Here is a 23280-nt window from a genome sequence, read left to right as displayed (position 1 = left end):
TCTTTCCATTATGTTTAGGTTTTCCTTTGCTGTGCATGAACTTTTAGGAATGCAGTTTTAAATCTGTTAAGTTTAAAATGTCAAGTAGGAAATTTACCATTTTTAATCTCCCACTTCTTTTACTATAACCTATATTTTGCTTAAATGAAGATGCTTATTTTCAGACAGTCTATGAAATTTCTGGCCCAAGTACCCTTGCTTATCTTATTTTCACTTTCTGGAACCTCCATTCTTTCTTTCCCTCCACTGCCAGCCTACCTAAATCTGCTCAGATCAGTTACTACTTCCTTTTCACCCACTCAAACATAAATAATCCACTCAGGATTGCACGAAAACTTTGTTTATACATTTTATGTGATGCGGATGGCACATTCTGTATTCTAGTATTTATGCACATATTTTATCTCACCTAGAACAGTGCTGTTCAAACTTGGTCCATGGACTGGATGTTAGTTTGCAAACAAATAGTTTGGTCTTCAGTGAGATAATGTGATTGCACCAGAATCAGCACCCAGTAGGCACACTATTTAGTTTAGCTGACTCTTTTTTTCATAGAAAACTTTCTCATTGAAAGAAGCAGTATATTGATTTCCATTTTGGCCTGAATTCTTGATACTGTTGTGGGCAGGTATTTTGAGTAACACTATACCAAATGGCATTTGGTATTGTTTTAATCATCTTTGGTCCATATCACATTGTTTGCATATAGAACACATTCTATAAGTATTTATTCAGTGAAAATGTGTGATATACCATGAGGAAAGATGAGGAAATTATTTCCCAACTTGAGGGGAAAGTAAGTCAATGGATGTGTCTTTTATGGGCATAGAGAAGACTGCTAGAATTTTAAATAATCTGCACATATCCATATATAAAGACATGAAGCTATTTATCCTTTTTTTTTCTTTTTGGTCTTTTTGCCATTTCTTGGGCTGCTCCCGCGGCATATGGAGGTTCCCAGGCTAGGGGTCTAATAGGAGCTGTAGCTGCCAGCCTATGCCAGAGCCACAGCAACACGGGATCCGAGCCACATCTGCAACCTACAGCACAGCTCACTGCAACGTGGGATCCTTAACCCACTGAGCAAGGGCAGGGATCGAACCTGCAACCTCATGGTTGCTAGTCGGATTTGTTACCCACTGTGCCACGACGGGAACTCCTATTTATCCTTTTTTGTGCTTATGTGGTACTGTGTGCCAGGCACTGATTTATTTAATCTTCACAACAGCCCTATTTGAGAAGTGCTATCTGTCACTTACACATGAGCAAAATGGGGACAGAAACATTCAGTGACTCATCCAGAGACACACCTAGTGAATGGCAAAGCCAGGATTTGATCCCAAATACCTGGCTTTAAAGCACATACTCTCAACTATGCCACTTTAATTCCTCTTCTGATATTTGACTAGATAGGGCACTCAGAAAAGATTCTAAGCCTAGAAAGAAGATTTGGAAGCAGAAGTGAAACGATCAGAGGAAAGGGACGTTCCCCCTAACCATTAGGGGAGGTAAAGGGAGGGAAGATTTTTCACGAAGTGCAGTCTTTGCATACCTGGGTCTAAGAAAGGAAGAAAGGAGTTCCCATCGTGGCGAAGCAGAAATGAATCCGACTAGGAACCATGAGGTTGTGGGTTCAATCCCTGGCCTTGCTCAGTGTGTTAAGGCTCCGGTGTTGCTGTGAGCTGTGGTGTAGGTCGCAGATGTGGCTCGGATCTGGTGTTGCTATGGCTGTGGCATAGGCCAGCAGCTGTAGGTCTGATTAGACTCCTAGCCTGGGAACCTCCATATGCCGTAGGTGCAGCCCTGAAAATACAAAAGACAAAAGAAAAAGTAGAAAAAAGAAAGGAAGAGAAAGGCCAAAGATATAAGCCATCATTTAGTGTTTTAAAAGCTACATTAAGGGGATTCTGCTGTGGCATACAGTGGGTTAAGAATCCAGCTGCAGGAGTTCCCGTCGTAGCTCAGTGGAAATAAATCTGACGAGTATCCATGAGGATGCAGGTTCGATCCCTGGTCTTGCTCAGTGGGTTAAGGATTCGGCATTGCCATGAGCTGTGGTGTAGGTCGCAGATGCGGCTTGGATCTGGTGGTGGTGTGGCTGTGGTGCAGACCAGCAGCTGTAGCTCCAATTCAACCCCTAGCCTGGGAACCTCCACATGCTGCAGGTGAGGCCCTAAAAAGACCAAAAAAAAAAAAAAAAAAAGACAGACTCCAACTGCAGTTGCTTGGGTCACTGGAGGTGTGGGTTCAATCCTTGGCCTGGTGCAATGGATTAAAGGATCTGGCATTGCCACACCTGTGGTGCAGATCCCAGATGTGGCTGGGATTCACTCCCCTGGCCCAGGAACTTATAAATGCCACAGGTGCGGCTATGAAAAAAAATATATATATTAAATTTTTTACAAACAAAGGTAGAAAAAATGCATTGTCTAAAAAAAGACATTTTGGGGAGTTCCTGTCGTGGCTCAGTGGTTAACGAATCCGACTAGGAACCATGAGGTTGCGGGTTCAATCCCTGGCCTCGCTCAGTGGGTTAAGGATCCAGCGTTGCTGTGAGCTTCAATGTAGGTCACAGACACGGCTTGGATCCTGCGTTGCTGTGGCTCTGGCATAGGCTGGCAGCAACAGCTCCAATTAGACCCCTAGCTTGAGAACCTCCACGTGCTGTGGGTCGGGCCTAGAAAAGACAAAAAGACTAAATAAATAAAGACATTTTTGGAGTTCCCATTGTGGCTCAGTGGAATTGAACCTGACTAGTATCCATGAGGATGCAGGTTCAATCCCTGGCCTTGCTCAGTGGATTAAGGATCCAGTGTTGCCGTGAGCAGTGATGTAGATCACAGACACAGCTCAGATCCCACATTTCTGTGGCTGTGGCATAGGCCAGCAGCTATAGCTCCAATTCAGTCCCTAGCCTGGGAACTTCCAAATGTCAGGGGTGCAGCCCTAAAAAGAAAAAAAAAATTATAAAACTCAGTAGCCAACATTCTGCAATCACTGTTCTTTCTAGAAAGATGGATTTGAGGTTGTATTTAAATGTTTTTGGTTATTACAAGTATTTCCTCTTGCTGTCTCTTTTTAACCATTTAGTCTATTCAGAATTGGAAAGCTAAAAAGCAGCAAAAAAAGGAGGACATTTTTAAGTTGAAGGAAAAGGCAGAGAATATACCTGTGCTTTTTCATAACAAACAGGAAGATAATCAAAAGCAAAAAGAAGCACAAAGAAAGAAACAGAAATTGGCCATTGAAGCTTGGAAAAAACAAAAAAGTGTAGAAATGTCAATGAAATGTGCTTCCCAGTTGAAAGAAGAGGAAGAGAAAGAGAAAAAGCAGCAGAAAGAGCGCAACGTCAGTGTAAACTAAAACTGCTGCTAGAAACATATACCCAGCAGAAGAAAGAACAGGAAGAATTTCTGAAACTTGAAAAGGAGATAAGGGAAAAGACAGAAAAGGCAGAAAAAAGGAAAACTGCTGCCGATGAAATTTCCAGGTTTCAAGAAAGAGTGAGTAAATACATTTCCTAAATAATTTTTCAGTACTAACTCATGGAGGTATTACTTTCAGGTTCCATTCCGCAAAAATTAATCCAGTGCTTCTTATATATCAGGCCTGGACCTACTAAAATAAGTAGGCTGTACTCTGATTTCTAGTAGATTATGGTCTAGTGGGAAAGACTTGTGTGTAAATAGGGACTTCAGTATAATGTGGTAAATAAACACTGTGAAGACTGAGGTGTGGACAGAGAACTTTCGAAGGTGGATATGCAAGGAGGAAGCTTGAGTTCCGAGTGTGACAGAGAAGGTGATACCTGGGTTGAGTCTTGGAAGAGAAGAAAGAGGGAAGAAAGGGGAGCACTTTCTTAGCAGCAGGAACAGCATGACAGAGTGGTTTGTAGAGGACGGTTCAGTACTCTTCGGCATCAGGTGGGAGATGGGAACCCGTGGGAAACAAGGCTGGAAAGGTAGCCATAGGCCAGGCCATGAATGTCTTGTCTTCTTTACCGAACCGACTGGCTTTTCCCTATAGGTGATTTGCTTACTTGTTCACTGTCCATCTCCCTCCCATAAAGTAAGCTCCATGAAAGCACAGGTTTTGTCCTTTTTGAGTCATAATCTACCCTAGGGTCTAGTAAATTGTAGATACTCAGTGTATACTTAAAGGAATCAAGGTTAGTGGTGAGAGAATTATAGGTGATTTTAAACAAATGTATACAAGAAAAACCCTAATCAAAGAAGGAAGCTACAATCTTATCAAAGTGGAATTCAGTCAAATGTATTTTAAAAAAAAGACAAGGAAGGGTACTTGAAGATGAAAAAGAGTTCAAATGAGAGGTAACTTATCAATTGTTAAATGCATCAGAATACATAGAAGCCATACTCATAAAGCAAAAACTTAAGGGAAGTATAAAAAAAAAAAAGCAAAAAAAATTTACTAGTCAGATTTCTTTTAGTTCACACATAAACATTTCCCTAAATAACAAAAGATTCCCCCCCTAAAAAGGCAAGCAGTTTACATAAAAGACTTAGAAAATAAAAACTGTGAGACAGAAAATATAATTTGAGAGATCTAAAACCAGGCATATCTGTATTGATAGCGAAAATAGGCTAAATCACCTATCAAAAGACAAGTTTTAGATTGAACCATTAAAAAACAATAAACATCGAAAAGAAAGTGATTCAGAAAAGATGTGCTTTTAACATTTATATTCAGAGAAAATAAACTTCTTACCTTTTGTTGGAAGAGTTGATATTAGAGGAATATTGATAGTTAAGGTAATTTAATTTTACTTACAAGCAACTAAACTTTGAAACAAATTCTAGCTAATTTTACTTTCTTAATGTTATCTTAGTTGTTGGTATATGTCTTTTAGGATTTACATAAACTTGAAATGAAAATTCTAGACAGACAATCAAAAGAAGATGAAAAGGCAGAAAAACAAAGAAAACTGGCAAAATTAAAAGAAAAGGTATTTTGTACTGAGATTAATTTATTTTCATTGTTATTATCCTAATTCATTGATTTGTAAGGATACAAAATAAAATCCATTTTCTTTATATCTCCTTTATTTAATATTTATTTACATACTTAAAAATAACTTGGTACCATTTAAGCAACTATTTTTTTAATTCTGCTATTTCACAATATAAGCACCTCCTCTGCTTTTACCCTAAATTCCTTCTCTCTTCCTCCTCTTCATTCTTTTCTTCATTCTTCCTATATGAGCCTATATTTTAGACCTATGGCAGCAATAAGCACTGTTTAATTTCACCGGTGAAAAAGGTACTGGTGAGGCTCATGGATAAAACAAAGAACTTTCTGGTGGTTATTTATCTTAAATTTATTGTCTCATACTTTGCTGCATTACATTTCCTTCATGATAGAAGTAGGAAAAAACAGAACAATAGTATAAGTAGGATTAAATAATTGAACTAGAAAAAATATATTAACAGTTTATTAATAGATTGATGCAATCCAAATTTTATTTTAGCTATATAAGAATAATTGGAAGTTTACTTAAGTGGTTATTAACAGTTTTATTATTTAGCTAATATCAAATATTTTTTTTTAAAGTTTTATTGGCGTATACCTGACTTACAATGTCAAGTATTTTTCTTTTTTTTTTTTGTCTTTTTGCCATTCTTGGCCACTCCCATGGCATATGGAGGTTCCCAGGCTAGGGGTCGAATCGGAGCTGTAGCCACTGGCCTACGCCAGAGCCACAGCAACGCGGGGTCCGAGCCATATCTGCAACCTACACCATAGTTCACGGCAATGCCAGATCGTTAACCCACTGAGCAAGGGCAGGGACCAAACCCACAACCTCATGGTTCCTAGTCAGGTTCGTTAACCACTGCGCCACGACGGGATCTCCTTTTTTTTTTTTTTTTTTTTTTTTTTTTTTTTAAGTATTTTTCTTAAAACTTCTTGCTATTACGAAGGATCTTACAAGTACAAACTTTAATAGTTCATATAAATTAACTGCATTCATTTTACTTCTGATTACAGGTTGAAAACAATGTCAGTAGAGATCCTTCTAGGCTTTACAAACCTACCAAAGGTTGGGAAGAACGGACCAAAAAGATAGGACCAACAGGCTCTGGGCCACTTCTGCATCTCCCACATAGGTACAAAGGAGTTAGAATGGGTATTCACTCTATAAGAATTTAATAAGCTGAATTTTTATATTTTATTGCAATTTGTGTATGTATATTATATTTTATAATAAAAAGCAAATCTATATACTTTTTAAATGTTAACATTTAATTGGTACTTTAAAAAATTCCTATGTATTTATACTTGCTCTTCTCTTCTTCTCCTTAGGGCTATTCCAACCTGGAGACAAGGATTTTAGAAAAGAACATAGGATAATGAAATTGGCGTTCAGTTGATGAGAATATTAGCATATTCAGTAATAGGAAGAGAGAGTGACTAACCGTGTTCTTTAAATATCACTAGCCTAGTCAGATTGATTATTGTGTTGTCTGTGAATTGGCGAGTATTAAGTTCCATGTGGCATTACCATTAGTATTTCCTGTTTATACTAAGAGGGTATTTAATGTAAAAGTTGGCCTGTTATTGTAAAAGTTCTTTGAATAAGTTTATGTTAGAAACACTATTTCCTTTAAATACTTTTACTTAAAAAACATTTCAAAGATTCTTTGTTTTTGTCATGGCACAGCAAAATAATTTGAGACAATCAGAGTGACATTTTTAAACCAAAATTTTGTAACATTTATAAATGGAGCTAAATGAGCTTGAGTAACAAGAATCTCAAGAGTTTTTTTTTAAGTTATGAAATAAGTTAGTGCTTTTTCTAAGTTTAAGAGATTGGTAGTTTGTCGAAACATTTTTGTGTAACAAACATTTTGTATTGTTTGAAGCATGCTTTGTTTTATATAGAGAATATTTATTTTAAAACTATGCCTCTTAACTCGTATATACCCTATTATTTGTATTATTGATATCTTTTTGGTTTCCTTCAGCTATTCCAGATTTCCTTTCAGCCTTTCTGGACTTGACATATTTATAAAATCTTTGTGTCTTTCACATATTCCTGGCTGATGCAGTTTTCCTTTCTGATTTTTTTGTCTCAAAATACCAAGACGTTTTAAAACGTCATCTGAAATAAGCTGGCTTTAGAGTACTGTGATTTCTCTTGGTGGTATTTAAAATGTTTTAAAATTGCTGAACTGGAGTTTCCGTCGGGCACAGTGGTTAACGAATCCACTAGGAACCGTGAGGTTGCAGGTTGGATCCCTGGCCTTGCTATGTGGGTTAAGGATCTGGCGTTGCTGTGAGCTGTGGTGTAGGTTGCAGATGCAGCTTGGATCCGGAGTTGCTGTGGCTCTGTTATAGGCCGGTGGCTACAGCTCCAATTAGACCCCTAGCCTGGGAACCTCCATGTGCTGCGGGAAGCGGCCCTAGAAAAGGCAAAAAGACAAAAAAAAAAAAAAAAAAAAAAAAATTGCTAAACTAATATATATAGTCAAAGGATTAATTTTAAAGTTTCCAAACTTTTGTAAATGAAAACACAGTTTAACATAATTTGACTCAGTTTTTCATATTAAAAATAATCTTGGTTCCCAATGGTATCATATACATAATAAATATAAAAAACTCATTTCTTATAACTTTTAAGAGTATCTCTAGTTGTAATTTGATACCTTTAGGTTAGATCACTCAGAAATTTAGTATGAGTACTGAGCAAAACCTTTTCTTATTTCACAATTAATTCAAAGTAGATGGCTTCCAAATTTTAGAAGCTAAATTCTGATTATAAAATTATTGGTGCAAAATAAGAGAATTAACATAAAACATCATTAATCAGAAATGCCCATTTTATTTGTTGTACTTGTTCTCCTTAACTTTTTTAAATGCTTTGAGGAAGTTTAGAAATAAAATACAGAACAAGTCAAGGAAATTTAAAAGCAGAATTCACGAGTTCCTCTCTGGCTCAGTGGGTTAAGGAGTTGGCATTGTCACTGCTGTGGCTCAAGTCACTACTGTGGCATGAGTTGGATCCCTGGCCCAGGAATTTCCATATGCCATGGGCATGTTCAAAAAGATGAAAAATAAAAATAAATAGAATTCAACAGCAACAAGATACAGAAAAGGAAAGGTTTCTCAGGCATTGCTTTCTAACATGTTTTTTGTTATACACAAATACAGCTTTACGGAAAGCCTTGGGGGGGGGGTGATGTGATTCTTAAGGCTTTTTATTTTTTTATTTTTTTAAATAAAGTATGAAAGTATTTTGAAGAAGGTAGTCCTTCTAACTGAATCTAAAATAAATGAGGAATTTATGAGTCTTTTATATAGACGATACAGAATAAACACAATAATGTCTTCAGTTGCCAGCTCACAGAAGGTATGTAAATAAACATTTCTTATACTGGATTAAGAAGTGTATTAATAAGAAATTTAGAAAAAACACTAAAGGAAAAATGTTATAAAGCACCCATAATTCCACTACCCTAAGGTAACTTTTTCAAAAAACATACCTACCTGTTTTTAAACAGCTAGTCTCAGAGTACATTTTAGATACTATAATTGCTTAACATTACATCACATATATTTTTTTCTTTCTATATAATTCAAACATTATCACTTAATGGCTAAATAATATTCAATTTTATAGATACTCTATCATTCCTATACTTTGAAGCCTTGTACTTCTTGGCCAATAATGTACAGTGACATTTTATGTGGGGGTTAGGTTCTGTCACATGATGTCAAAAATCCCATTTAATCAAAATCACCCAGGAAAAGGTGGATGGTTAATTACCTAGACAGTATATCATGTCTCAATGAGTTCACCACAGAAGTATTTCCACAAGATTTGGATCAGATTGCTGAGAATGAGGTGAACTATTTGGCTTCCCTTAAAGGGCTAGGTTAATAGGATTGTCTTTCTGAGCTTATATAGAGTGAGCATAGTGGATTCTAGTAAGTTCAGCGTGTGTAATGTGACTTCACCTTGAACATTTTCAAACACTTAGTGATGGATAAGTTTTAAGTGAAAGCCAGATCTTCATTGTAATCATGCAGTGAAAACTCCTCTAGACTGGGCATACCTACAAGGCAAAGACTGCCCCCATATTTGGAGGGAAGCACCAAGGACAGCCCTTTGCCCTTACTTGGCAGTTTGTTAATGCAATATTTGTTACATGCAGGAATACCTGTGAATAGTTACTAGTACCTGTTATACTAGATGCTTTATACAAGATGCTTTGGATTGGTGAAATAGGATAACTCCAGTCCACGTGGTAGTTTTTTAAGAGAAACATTTTCTAAGAAAGCTAGCATTTAAATTATACCTAAACTATTACTTGATTACAAAAAGCCAATTCAGGCCTGATCCTTAGGGCAGATTCACCCCCCACCCCAAGACTGCCTTGTGAACTTTTAAAGGCAATAGTATATGGCTGAAGCAACTTAAATCCCTCTTTTTGAAAAAAATAGCTAGAAGCACATGTTTCTTTTCATTTTTTAGCATATGCGTAGTTGGAGAACACGTTGAGCATATTTGCTATTGCAAATTTATGCTGCATTGATCCTGGATGATCCTGACTCAAAGAGTAAAATTTTTAAGACTCGTAAAAGAAAATGATACTAGGAAGTCTTAACTTTCATCGCGTTGGTAATTATTTAATAAGCATTTGTCTATCTCTAATTGATTTGTAGGTTTAATTTCGCTCTCCGTTCAGCTTAAAACTGTGGCTTCCGAAAATGAGTCTGTTGACAAATTTATACTGACTCATCCCCGTTTTCATATATACCATCTTCGTGTTCTTTAGGGCCGTGATTTTTCTCAAAGTGAACTTGAAGCTACTGACCTTACACTTCCCCCCACGATAAAAGTTCTGCAAAGATTTGTGGATCTTGGGCTGCATTTTACAAGGCCTGCAAGGTGTTTCCAAACCTTTGGGGCTTAGAGTAGAAAAGGCTGGTTGTGCGCTACGGAGGGAGAACGCGCCTCATGAGGCATTGTGTTGACAGCGTGTAGTCTCCATTACCGGGAAGAACAGGGGCAGGCGCACGCCCCCTCCTCACCTGCCACGCGGTGGCCGCCCTTCGGGTTTCCTTCGCGCCGCGCGCCAACTGCTTCCGGGTCGCAGTGGACGTCGTTTCCGTAGCAGCATGGCGGCCACGGAGGACGAGCGGCCGGCTGGGAGCGGTGACGGAGAGCGGCTGGATTTCCTGCGGGACCGGCACGTGCGGTTCTTCCAGCGCTGCCTCCAAGTCTTGCCGGAGCGCTACTCTTCGCTTGAGACCAGCAGGTAACTGGGGGTCAGCGGGACCAGCACGGGGCCCGGCTCCAGGAGCATGGAGGAAGACGGCTAAGTGGGTGGCCGCAGGGGGCTGCGGCGCCGCCCACCCTTCACTGCCTCCCCTCTCCGGCCGGCCTGCGGTCACCCTCACTCCCGAGCTACGGCGGTAGGAATGAAGGGAGCTGCGAGTCGAGGGCTTTTGGAATCTCCAGTTTCCGCCCTTTTCACTTCCATTTTTTTTTCCTGTCAACTGGGAGCTTCCTTTTTTATCCCTTCTCTCAGCCTATATGAGTCACTTTGACCTCACTTCCGATAAAAAAGGAAAAAAAGTGTTTGTCATCGTATTTTATGTAGATAATCTTCGCTGTGCTTTTCTTTCCTCTATAAAGCCGTTGAGTCTTAATTGAGTGCCTGTATGGTGTTCAGCGTATAGGAGCGGCAGCAAACCTCTAAGGTTTGCGTAGATATGAACTTTTCAGGAATTGTACATCTCATGATAGGATTGATGAAAGAGGTGCGGTGTTGCTTATAAGCAGCCTGTTAAAGTTTATTTGGAAGAGCCTTGTGAGTTGGAGTAGGCTAAGAAACTGTGAATTAGTCATTCAGAGTAAAAGTCTGGCAATGAGAATAATGAAAGGAGGAGGCGATCTTTGCTCTGCATTGCTGTGTTTTGAAGTGAGATTCCAAAGCTGCATGAGACTGGTTTGGAAGAGAGAGCAAATTGGTTTTGCTCTAATCTCTTTCCGTATTTTCTTAACTGAGTCTCTGGTATATTTTGAGCGCTGCATGACCGGGTCAGTTTGGGAAGTTTTATAGATTATTTCTTCATAACATGGTCAAGAGGTATTTGTTACGGCGGGTGCTGGAGGACAGCTGAACCAGACAAGCAAGCAGTTTCAATAGGGTAGGTTCCTAGCCCAGATTTCCCTAGAGGGGCCTTCCCTAATCACCCTTTCCAAAAGAGACCACTTCCAGTCACCACTTGAAAGTATATATTTACTGACTTATTTGTTGAATATCTTTCACACTGGATTGTAAACTTCATGGAGGCAAGATTTTTGTCTCCCTTGTTTACCTCCTTAACACCAGGGTTGCCCCATCCAGTTTGGTAGCCACTAGCCACATTAGGCTATTTAAATTTGAATTAGTTAAAATCAAATCAAGTTAAAAATTCACTTCCTCTGTTTGCAGTAATACTACATTTCAAGTGCTCAATCACCACATTGGCCAGTGGCTTTTGTTTCTTTTTCAACATTTCCAGCATCTCAGAAAGTCCTACTGAACGAACAGCTTTGCACTAGGACTTTGAAATATATCTGGCGTAAGAGAAAGCAGTAACTACGTGTTTATTGAATAATGTGAGCAGAGCCCTGAAGGATGAACAGACTTTTGCTGAAGAAAAAGTGAAACATCATTTATATTCCTTTCTCCACCCATAAGTATTGATTGACTAGCAGAGAACGTACTAGACCAAAATTAACATTTCCAAAACTCAGAGTATGTTGACTGTAATAATACAGGATGTTTAGAAATATATCGATATATCACATATTTTATGGGGATTAATTTTATGTAGATTTAGAGCATTTGAATTTAAAAAAATCATCCTATTTTGATCATTAACAATTGAACTTTGCTTGTAGTTATCATTGGTCTCAGGTTGCATTTTCAAAATGCCAGTGTGTTTGGTCTGTTCTTTAAAATTCAGCCAGGACAAAACTATATAGACTAATGCATGTTGACAGTAAACTGTAATCCTGCTTATAGCATGAGTAAAGTAGCAAAAATTTTCTGATTAAACAATTAATTTAACAATGATTTAATAACTTTATTATAATCTTAGATCTTTACCAAGTATTGTGTATTAGATGAGAGATATATAATATCACAGTGCACTATTTAGGAGATGTTAGTTATATCTTTTTTATGCCTCATGTTTGTCCCTTAAATATGCTTTATCATTTTGGAGGGTTTTTTTAATGGCTCAGTTAATAACTCCATTTGGGACAATCTGTACATAAATACACCAATTTTTATAGTGATTTTTTAAAGTTACTCAGTTTTTCTCTTTCCTGATTCACAGTCTTTACTTTTCTTAGTTCAATATTAAGTCCTCTTGGGGTGATGTGATTCACAATTGACTTTAAAATGCTTGTAAAGAAGTTCCAACTTTTTAAGCAAAGGTAACTGGTCACAAAATTTTTATTAACAGTGGGGTTTTAAAACAATATGTTACCTAAGTCATAATATTTTTTTAAGACCACACCTGTGGCATGGGAAAATTCCCAGGCTAGGATTCGAATTGGAGCTGCAGCTGCCGCACAGCCACAGCAATGCCAGATGCAAGCCACTTCTGCAACCTATACCACAGCTCATGGAAACACCAGTTCCTTAACCCACTGAGCAAGGCTAGGGCTCAAATCCACATTCTCATGGATACTAGTTGTTTCGTACATCTGCTGAGCCACAATGGGAACTCCTAAGTCATAATTCTTATCTAGTATTATAGTTCAATTCCACAAGCATTTATTGAGGGCCTTCCGTGTATCTGGGTATGGGGATATGGTATTAAAGCAATAAATCAGTTATTCCTGTATTCACTTCTTTTTACTGATAGATATGAAACAGCTGACTCTTAGGAAAGCTAACATTGAACCAGACATTAAGACACTTACTTTCTGGCCCACCGTTTTGGCAAAACTCTATTTCCCTGTTTCTTTTAACCTGACCAATAAAAAGACATTTTTATTTTTCTAGTATCAGTGGCCTTTTTTTTTTTAATTGCCGCATCCGTGGCATATGAAAGTTCTTGAGCCAGGGATTGAATCTGAGCCACAGCAACACCAGATCCTTTAATCCACATTGTAAGGTTGATATCGAACTGTGCCTCCGCAGTGACCCAAACTGCTGCAGTCAGATTCTTACCCACTGTACCACTGTGGGAACTCCTTATAGCAGTGGCTTTATGAATGTTTAAAGGTATATTTTTCGTTGTTTCACTTCTGCTTTTTCTTTTATGTTGAGTTCTGGAAAGGGACAGCTACTAGTTAACTCAAGTGAATAGAGACTTTAGATTGTGAGCTTTGTCAAGTGTTCTCCCTCACCCCCACCTTGGCCACACCCACAGCATACGGAAGGTCCCAGGCCAGGGATTGAACCTGCACCACAGCAGCAACCCAAGCCACTGCAGGGACAATGACATTGTTTCTGTGAGGATGCAGGTTCAATCTGAGGTCTTGCTCAGTGGGTTAAGAATCTGGTGTTGCCACAAGCTGCAGCATAGGTCACAGATGCAGCTTGGATCTGCCTTTACTGTAGCTGTGGTGTAGGCCAGCAGCTGCAGCTCTGATTCAGCTTCTAGCCTGGGAACTTCCATATGTTGCAGATGTGGCTGTAAGAGAGAAAAAAAAAAAAGGAAGAAGATAATATCTGTACTAGTACCTCCATATAGCTCCTTAGTCATTTTTCCCCCCTAGTTTAACTTGCTTAAGTTTAGGAGGTTTGTTTATTTATTTTTGTCATGACATCCAGTTTAGTGGATGTTCAGTAAACATTTCTTTTTAAAAATTATTTTGCATGTTGTGTAATTCCAAAAATGTGTGACTGTACTTGAAGTTATTTGTAGGATGAATCAGCTATTTCAAAATATTGCAAGTAAAAGGTAGACTTAAGATTCTAGAAGTAATGAGTCTTTCCTTCATTCATTCCAAAGTACTTATTGGAGGCTCTATGGCTATGTATTTTAACTTCATGATTCTTTTCAATGTATCCTATAAGGCTCTCTCTTCATTTCTAATATTACCAGTTTTATTCAGCATCTGTGTTTCTATTTCTTTTTTTTGGTCTTTTTGCTATTTCTTTGGGCCGCTCCCACGGCATATGGAGGTTCCCAGGCTAGGGGTCGAATCGGAACTGCAGCCACCGCCTACGCCAGAGCCACAGCAACGCGAGATCCGAGCTGCGTCTGCAACCTACACCACAGCTCACGGCAACGCCAGATCGTTAACCCACTGAGCAAGGGCAGGGACCGAACTCGCAACCTCATGGTTCCTAGTCGGATTTGTTAACCACTGCACTGCGACGGGAACTCCTGTGTTCTTATTTCTTAATGTACAGTATGATTTGGCTATAGGCCCACCTTAGATCTAGGCAGGACGTTTAAAAAGACACTTGTAGATGTCAGTAAAGAGATTTGAACAAAAACGGGCAGGGCAAGTAATCCAAAGTTTGGGAATCTAGTAAACTCCCATAAACCAGTGTTTCTAATATACTCCCAAATGGTCAGTCACCTACTCTGGCCCGATGGTACAATAGTCATTTAGTGGCTTAGAAAAACCTTATTACAGTTGACCCCTTGAATGGTTTGAGGGCTAGGGGCACTGAGGTGCACGGTAGAAAATCCCAGGTGAGACCCTCTGAAATTCTGAAATTCTGCAACTGAAATACGTATTTACTGAGAAAAAAAAAAAATCATGCACAGTTTAAACTCATAATCAAGGATCAGACTGTAGTATGGCTCTATTCTTTTTTCCACTGCACAAACTATTTTTCCTTTTTTTGTTTCTATTTAATTCTTGTTTCTTTTGTGCCATTCTCTTAAGTCTGAACAAAAATTGTCCTTAAGCCTGAAAAACTAGAGTTCTTCTGGAAACATCATTTAGTTTACCCCTTCTACCTGCAGAGTGACCCACTAGTTAAACTACTTGATTTGGGAAGGGCAAGGGGATGTTACTTCTTCATCCATGTAAGATAAACATCTTGTATATACTTTCCAGAGTAGGAGAAGGGACAGGAAGACATATCTTACTTCAGTTTTTCAGGCTACAGACTCAGAGTTCAGTTCCAGGAAAAGAAGAAAGCAAGAGACCAGGTAGATGTACTTCAAAGAAGTAGTAATAACCTGACTGACCTGGTTTTGGGTGCACATGTTAGCCAGATCACCCCCTCTGGATGCCTGCACCAGTTCAAGTTGCCTGGCAGTCTCTACCCCAAGCAGAAGTCATCTACGCACCATAACACCCTACTTTGTTATTATCCTTTGGTAGAAGGGGGCTGGATGTTTGCTTCAAATTAACTTCTTGGTTCTGTCTGTCAGCCACTGCTGGGTGCTGAACTTGGTAAATAAGCTTTTCACTGTAGTTGTGCTAATCCTGTAAACCTTAGTTTCAGCTGCTACGGGTTGAAAATGCTGGACTTTGAAAAAAAGCCTTTAATAATTAAGTATACAAGTTTTTTTTCTTTTTAGGGTCACACCTGCAGCATATGGAAGTTTCCAGTCTAGGGGTTGATTCGTAGCTACAGCTGCCGGCCTACACCACAGCCACAGCAACGCAGGATCCGAGCCACATCTGCAACCTAGACCACAGCTCATGGCAACGCCAGATCCTTAACCCACTGAGCGGAGCCAGGACCTGAACTCCCATCCTCATGGATACTACTCAGGTTTGTTACCACTGAGCCACAATGGGAACTCCAGTATTTGAGATTTTTAAGTAGTTTTTTTTTTGCTTTTTTTTTTTTTTTTTTTTTTTTTTTTTTTTTTTCTAGGACTGCAGCTAGCATATGGAATTTCCTAGGCTAGGGGTCAAATTGGAGCTGCACCTGCTGGCCTTCGCCACAGCTCACAACAACTCAAATTCTTAATCCACTGAGCAGGGCCAGGGATCAAACCCGCATCCTTATGGCTACCAATCAGATTCTTAAAGCACTGAGCCACTACAGGAACTCCCGAATTCTCTTTTTCAAATCTGCTTTTAGTCTTCAGGTTGTTCATAAACTGACTTCAGTGAATTCATGTATACTTCAGTTGAGTAGGATTGGTTTCTTAACCCTTAAATGTCTCTTTATTCAAAATTAACACAGGGAGTACCCGTTGTAATGCAGCAGAAATGAATCTGACTAGGAACCATGAGGCTTCAGGTTTGATCCCTGGCCTCACTCAGTGGGTTAAGGATATGGCGTTGCCGTGAACTGTGGTGTAGGTTGCAGACATGGCTTGGATCCTGCTTTGCTGTGGCTATTGCAGACTGGCAGCTCTAGCTCAGATTGGACCCTTAGCCTGGGAACCTCCATGTGCCATGGGTCTGGCCTAAAAAGACAAAAAAAACCCACAAAACTTTGATTGATATTATTAAATTATAAGAATAAGTTGGATTTTCTGGCTTCTGCAAGTTGAGGCTATTTAAATTATTGTAAAATTAGAATGAGTTTATTATTCTTCTGAATCAAACAGACTTCACTGTTTGATAGTTAAGATGGAATTTTCTATTTTTTGTCTTTTAGGTTGACTATCGCGTTTTTTGCGCTCTCTGGGCTGGACATGTTGGACTCCTTAGATGTGGTCAACAAAGATGATATAATAGAGTGGATTTACTCCCTGCAGGTCCTTCCCACAGAAGACAGTGAGTGAGTTTTTAGCATTTTATTTTTAGTGTGACTAGTTTTACCTGGCATACCATGTGTTGGACTTGGAAATCTTAGTATTTTTAATCAACTGTTAACATATTTTATTCATATGTGTTTTGTTTGTAATGCAGTATTCCCTTTCTATTCAGACACAATGCCAACCAAGTCTAATCGTTAATCTCTGGAGAGAACAATTTAGGGATGTCTAGGGTTAGGCGGAGATTCACAGTTGTGCACCATGCTAAGCGGTGGACCTCCATGTTGACAACTGCGTGTTGATTACTTGTATTCCATATTTATGTTTGCTTGGTTTTGTAGCATTCACTCTATTTTTCTTTCCTAACCATTCTTTTTGTCACTTGACTGAAAAGCTCTTGATCATCAAAAAGTTTCATTTCAGTCTCTTGGCTGATTTCCCTCTAATGTTCCACTAGCATTTCTTTAAGGGTTTCTTAAAGCTCTTACTTATACTTCAATCATTTTTATACTTCTTCAAACTTTATACATTCTGATCAACTAAGTAAATTATCAAAATTCATAAATTACTGATCAGTTAAAAAGAATACATTTTATAGACTCTGTTGGTCACTCCATTAAATGTAAAATACCTATGATTGATTTAACTTATAAATATTAGAAATTCTAACCTTGAATTGAATTAGATCAAGCAAATAAACTCCCAGAAAATCATACAGTTTTTATCTGTCACCACTTACCTTTCTTTTAAGAGTTGCATTTATAAATTAACGGTGTGGTTCATTGTTGGAGTAATCATGTATAATCTCGCCCAGATGAACTTCAAGGAAATAATAAGCTAAAGCTTTATTTAGAAAGAAAAACAGCTTTGATCTCAGCAGATGCTGTTAAATGTAGTTTGTGGCTTCCTACTTGATTGTTCTTGAGGTTTGTGATCTTTGTTTCTATATCATTTTTACAAATTTGTTACAGATTTTGTATAATTTTTGTTTACTGAAAATACATGTCCTGATCAAGTTATGCAGTGTAGTTTCTTAAACATATATTTATCATACTACAAATAGAAGTTTATACATTGTGGTGCGTGGGAAAACTATAAGTTTTTGCTAAAATATATTTTATGTTATTTTTAGAAGATATTTATGAGACTCATTTCTTTAGAATAAAATAATTGTTATCTTTCTAGAAATATAGTGACCGTAGCATTTTAGTGAAAGAACTCATGCTATTGGTTACAATTACCAGGACACGAATCACTTATTCGCTGTATTTCCTACTTTCTGCCTTTTTTAATATTTTTGTCCACTTTTAAGAACTATTCGTTGACTTCATGATAGAGCTAATTAATAACCATATTCTTTTCAAAGATTTCTTACTTTTTCCATTATTTGATCTTTTGTTGTAAGAGCTTTGCTGACTATTATCTGAACTTTCATATTTTCCCTAATAGTGTTTGCAGCATACTCACTGGAATGGCCAAAACGAAAAAGCTGGAAAATGGCAAATGTTGATGAAAATGCCATACAACTACAACTACTATTTTACAGCTATTATTTGGCAATATTTACTAAAACTGAACATATATGTATTCTTTGAGCTAGCAATTCTACTCCCTAGTACATAACGAACAAAAAAGATAAAAAAGTGTTCACCAAAAGATATGTAGTAGAATGTTCATAGCAGTATTTTTCACAGGAACCAGAAGTAGGAGTATACAAGCTATCCGTCATTGCTGTAATAGGTAAATGATGTATTAGCATTCGCACAAGGGAATAGTATCCAGTAAAGGGAAAGAACATTCTAGACCTATATGCCAAAATTTGAATGAATGTCACAAACACAGTTTGAGATAAAGATGTATATGGTGTATTACTCTATTTATTAAAAAAAAAAAGAAGAAGAAGTAGGTGAAACCAATTGGAGCAACAGGACAGTGGCAAGAAGGAAACAGTGCTCCTGGGATGCTAGTTATGTACCTTTTCTTGAGCTGAGTGCTGGTCATACAGGTGAGTTTACTTTGCAAATGTTCATTGAGCTGTTTGTTGTACTTGGATGAAAGTTTGGAAAATTTTTTGAATTAGGTTTGATACTCGCCATCTCTTCTGAGATCCATCAGAATTCTCTTTCTCTTTATACTTTCAGCTCCATGGACTTGATTGAATTGAAGCCTATTGCTAATTTCTTATTTTTTTCAGTCACTGCTGCTCTACTATTGCTTAAAATATTTTTGCTTACATCTGAATTGTAAACATCCAGTAGGTAGGAGATGCATCTCTCTTACATTTCTTTTCCATTTTGGTACCTAGAGCACCAAAATTTGCTTGGACTGCTAAATTACCTGAACCTTTTCCTACTTTACTGTTCCTCCTTTCTGTATTTTCATGTTTAGCCTAGTGTGTCCGCTGGCTTCTCAGACATATTCTCATTTATAAGGCATTTGCTGACTGAATAGAATGTGCTTTCTGTAACTCATTATTCTTTCACTGTAAGTGAAAATTACTGCAACTTCTGGAAGAGCATTTTAGCAGTATAATATTTTACCCTCACATATTCTCATGTATGCTGTAGTTAGTTGAGTAATGGTGCCCAAAAGGTATATCCACCAGAACCTCAGAATGTGACCAGGTTTGGAATCAGGGTCTCTGCATGTATAATTAAGTAAGGATCTCAAGGTCAGTGACTGCTGTCCTTAAAGGAGAGAGGAGAGGGAGATCGGAGACACAGGGAAAGGCCACGTAAAGACAGAGGCAGAGATTGGAGGCTCAGCATGGTAAGGAGCATCAGGACTGCCCTAAGCCACCAGAAACTAAGAGAGGGGCATCAAGTGGATTTTCCGTCAGAGCCTCCACAGGGAACCAACCCTGCTAACAACTTGATTTTAGACTTCTGGGCTCTAGAACTAAGAGAGAATAAATTTCTGTTCTTTAAGGCCACTAGGTTTATGATAAGTTGTTGATAACCTCCAGAAACTAATACATGTGTACAAAAATCTGTGTAGAAGAATGTTTCTTTTGGCATTGTTTGATGCAGTGGTAAATTAGAAACAAAATAAATATCCACCAAAATGAAAAAGTTAAATAAATTATGGTCTAATAAAAAGAACTGTGCAATAATAAAGTGCTTGAGATAGATCTGTATGTACTGACATGAAACTGTTTATCTTATATGGTTAAATGATAAATAACATTGACAGGAGTGCTTTGTTTTAAAAACCTGTGAACATCCATGTGTAGAAAAAAACTCTAAAAGCCTTCATCATCTTTGTAGAAGAGGAAGTAGATGGGAACAGAGGTAGGAAATGGCAGGATATGGTATTTTAGTTTTAGTCTAAATATCTGCATTGTTTAAATGCTTACAGTAAATATGTTTCTATATGTAAAAATTCAAGTTAAAAAAATCCTTAGCTCTCTTCAGAACACAACAAAAATAAAAACTAAACCAATTTATATGGCTATAACGAAAATACTGATATTTTGCTAATGGCAGAAATAGTACTGTGCATTATTTAAATACTTTATAATTTTCAAAGCACTATCAGGCACATCATCAAATTTGTTCTTTCTCTAATCTGCCTTCCCCAGAAATGGAAAGTGAGAGGCAGAGTGATTAAGAGACCTGCCTAAGGCCACACACAGATGTTAAGTAATAGAGTCAGAGTAAAATCCTTGGCTTCTGACTCCAAGTCCCAGTGCTGCTTTACAGTTGAAGTTACATAGGTCCCTAGTGGAGACTCTCATGTATGGCACTTAAGTACATTGTGAATATTTAATCGTAATTAACCCTGACCTTCCACTTAATTCCACGGTTGTAAAGACCCTAGTGGTATTCTAGTAATAAGTATGTGGTCAGACCTTTGGAGGGTTGGGGCCCTGCTCATCAGCATCAGCAAATATTTAGGAAACACAGGGATCGGGCTGGGAATTGTATCTTGCCTTTTCTAATCAGGGGCACAACCAGAGAATTTTGGAGCTAGAATCAAACAAGGAATGTTATATAATCCATCATTTTACAAATAAAGATATTAGGATCCCAGGAGAATAATAATTTGTCCACAGTATTATAGCTAGTTAATACTAAAGGTATAATTAGAATACGATTTTCTGTTCCTAATTTTCAATTTTTCTAATACGGATCCAGTGCAATAGGTGCTATGTTTATCACATAGGCTTTTCTGTGAGATAGGGATCTTTTTTTTTTTTTTAATGAGAATTCTGAAATTGTCTTATGGCTACAAAGGAAAATAAATCTATTATCTGTCCCATAGCAGAGCTTATAAAACATTTGGGTTAAGTGTTTAGAAATATAGATAAGGTGGTTTAATATTAAAAGGTAAAATGTTTAATGATTTAATATTTTTAGTAGACTTTCGGTCAGACTGCTACCTTTTTAAAATAACATGCTAAAAATATAAGTATAGTTTCATGTGGCTGAATTGAACATGTTACACATTTTAGAAGTTACAGAGCATTTATTTGGGAAGCATTGTAGATGAAGAATTTTTTGCAAAGATAATCTCATAGTGGTTGGTTGGTTTCTGTCCCCAGCTGCATGTACCTAGTCACATATCTGTAGGCTCTACAACAGATTTTTGCAGTCTTCCTGCATTTCCAAATTCTTAATTTACTATTTTGTTGGGTGAAACACTATTACACTTCTAATCTCTATGAAAGAAAGTCTCCCACCCACCTTCTGTTTAACTGACCTAGATCCTACTGTGACATTTAGAAAATAGATATTAAAAAAAATTTTTTTAAGCTACAGAATGTTTTATTTACTTTGGGTCTCTTTTGACATCCTGAAACAAGGTGTTGTGCACGGTGTCCTTTTATTAGGAAACCTTGTGTTCCTTGATACCTGTGAGGAATTATTTCTATAGCTGTAAAATATAAATGTCCATTTTTACAGTATAAAATTGCCAAATTCCTCATTTGAATTCTGTTCGCTTAGTGCAGAAACCTAACTTTCAAAATGAGGATTAGAAAGTTATGAAAATGACCAAATCAAGTTTTGGATTCTTTTCAGGCAGCATGACCGCAATTAATAGTGTGGTGATATTTTAACCCAAGAGTTGTCTTTTAATTTTTTATGTATTTTTACTTTATCTTTCACAATAAAATTTTCTCTTGAAGGGAAGTACATTACTTTCTTCTTATGAAAAGTAAATGTAACTCTGCTGATTAAAATAAATCGTGTAAAACTCTCTTTTTTTGGCCATGCCCATGACATGTAAAAGAATCGAACCTAGGCCAGGGATCGAACCCATGTCACAGCCAATAACCAAAGCCACGGCAATGACAATGCCAGCTCCTTAATCCACCAAGCCACGAAGGAACTCCTAAAGTTCTCATTAAAGTTTTGCATTGTACTGGTTTATAACCATTTTCTTTGTTTTTTAGAGAATGTCTAAATGCACTGTTTTTATGGTGCTTGACATACAGTTGGTGTTTATTGTGAGCTTAATAGTAGAATCCTAGGAGTTCCTGTCGTGGCGTAGTGGTTAACGAATCTGACTAGGAACCATGAGGTTGCAGGTTCGATCCCTGCCCCTGCTCAGTGGGTTAAGGATCCGGCGTTGCCATGAACTGTGGTGTAGGTCGCAGACTCAGCTCGGATCCCGCGTTGCTGTGGCTCTGGCGTAGGCCGGTGGCTACAGCTCCAATTAGACCCCTAGCCTGGGAACCTCCATATGCCGCAGAAGCGGCCCAAGAAATGGCAAAAAGACAAAAAAAAAAAAAGGTAGAATCCTAAATTGTAAAGTGAAATGGGACCCAGTCATCAGGCAGAAGTCCGCTTTATAACTTAATAATTATCTTTCATGTACAGGCATGTGATCAAGGGATTATTTTTCCTTATAGTTGATAGCTGAACACATTATATTCTCTAATAACCCATCCCTCTACATACTCACATATAAATACACATATGTGCATTATACACATAATAGCCATGTACATGTTCCTGCTTTTGCTGCTTCTCCTTTTCTTTCCATCTACTCAACTTCTTTTTTTTTGTTTGTTTGTTTTTTGTTTTCTGTGGTTTTTTTTGCTATTTCTTTGGGCCGCTCCCACGGCATATGGAGGTTCCCAGGCTAGGGGTCGAATTGTAGCTGTAGCCACTGGCCTACGCCAGAGCCACAGCAAGGCAGGATCCGAGCCACGTCTGCGACCTACACCACAGCTCACGGCAATGCCGGATCGTTAACCCACTGAGCAAGGGCAGGGACCAAACCCGCAACCTCATGGTTCCTAGTCGGATTCATTAACCACTGTGCCACGACGGGAACTTCTCAACTTCATTTTTTAAAGTAACCTGGGTTTTTATGATATACAACTGTCTAAAGTATTTTCATAGAACGAGGTAAACTAGTTCGATTTCATAGATGCATTCATTCACCAAATAAGTGGTTCTCAATTCTGACTGCATATCAAACAGGGATTGTTTTTCTTTCTTGTAGATGATTGTCTAGGACCTACTCTGAGGGTTTTGATGTGGCCCGGGGTTAGGACCTAGAAGCAGCTGTATATTTTAGAACTATACTTGATTCTCTTGATCAGCCAAACCATACTTTGTTTGCTTGGTTACTGCTGAATAGAAACACTAGATGGGGGAGTTCCCGTCGTGGTGCAGT

The 23280-nt window shown here is 38.0% G+C and overlaps 2 protein-coding genes across 2 annotated transcripts in view; both read left to right on the top strand.

The window, feature by feature from the left end:
• The window catches only part of CCDC112 (coiled-coil domain containing 112), a 37402-nt gene extending 30351 nt beyond the window's left edge, over positions 1-7051 (top strand). Inside the window, 5 exon segments of the mRNA XM_021084645.1 lie at positions 3091-3340; positions 3343-3503; positions 4871-4966; positions 6007-6125; positions 6322-7051. Coding sequence (XP_020940304.1) covers positions 3091-3340; positions 3343-3503; positions 4871-4966; positions 6007-6125; positions 6322-6352 — 657 coding nt within the window. The 3' untranslated portion in view covers positions 6353-7051.
• The window catches only part of PGGT1B (protein geranylgeranyltransferase type I subunit beta), a 54143-nt gene continuing 40483 nt past the window's right edge, over positions 9621-23280 (top strand). Inside the window, exons 1-2 of the mRNA XM_003123848.6 lie at positions 9621-10280; positions 16554-16672. Of these exons, the coding sequence (XP_003123896.3) occupies positions 10141-10280; positions 16554-16672 (259 nt within the window). The 5' untranslated portion in view covers positions 9621-10140. The remainder of the gene's footprint in view (positions 10281-16553; positions 16673-23280) is intronic.

The sequence above is a fragment of the Sus scrofa genome, chromosome 2 (assembly GCF_000003025.6).
Source record: "Sus scrofa isolate TJ Tabasco breed Duroc chromosome 2, Sscrofa11.1, whole genome shotgun sequence".
Lineage (NCBI taxonomy): Eukaryota > Metazoa > Chordata > Mammalia > Artiodactyla > Suidae > Sus > Sus scrofa.
Note: the sequence above shows the minus strand (reverse complement) of the source record. Positions and strands in the feature narration are given on the sequence as shown.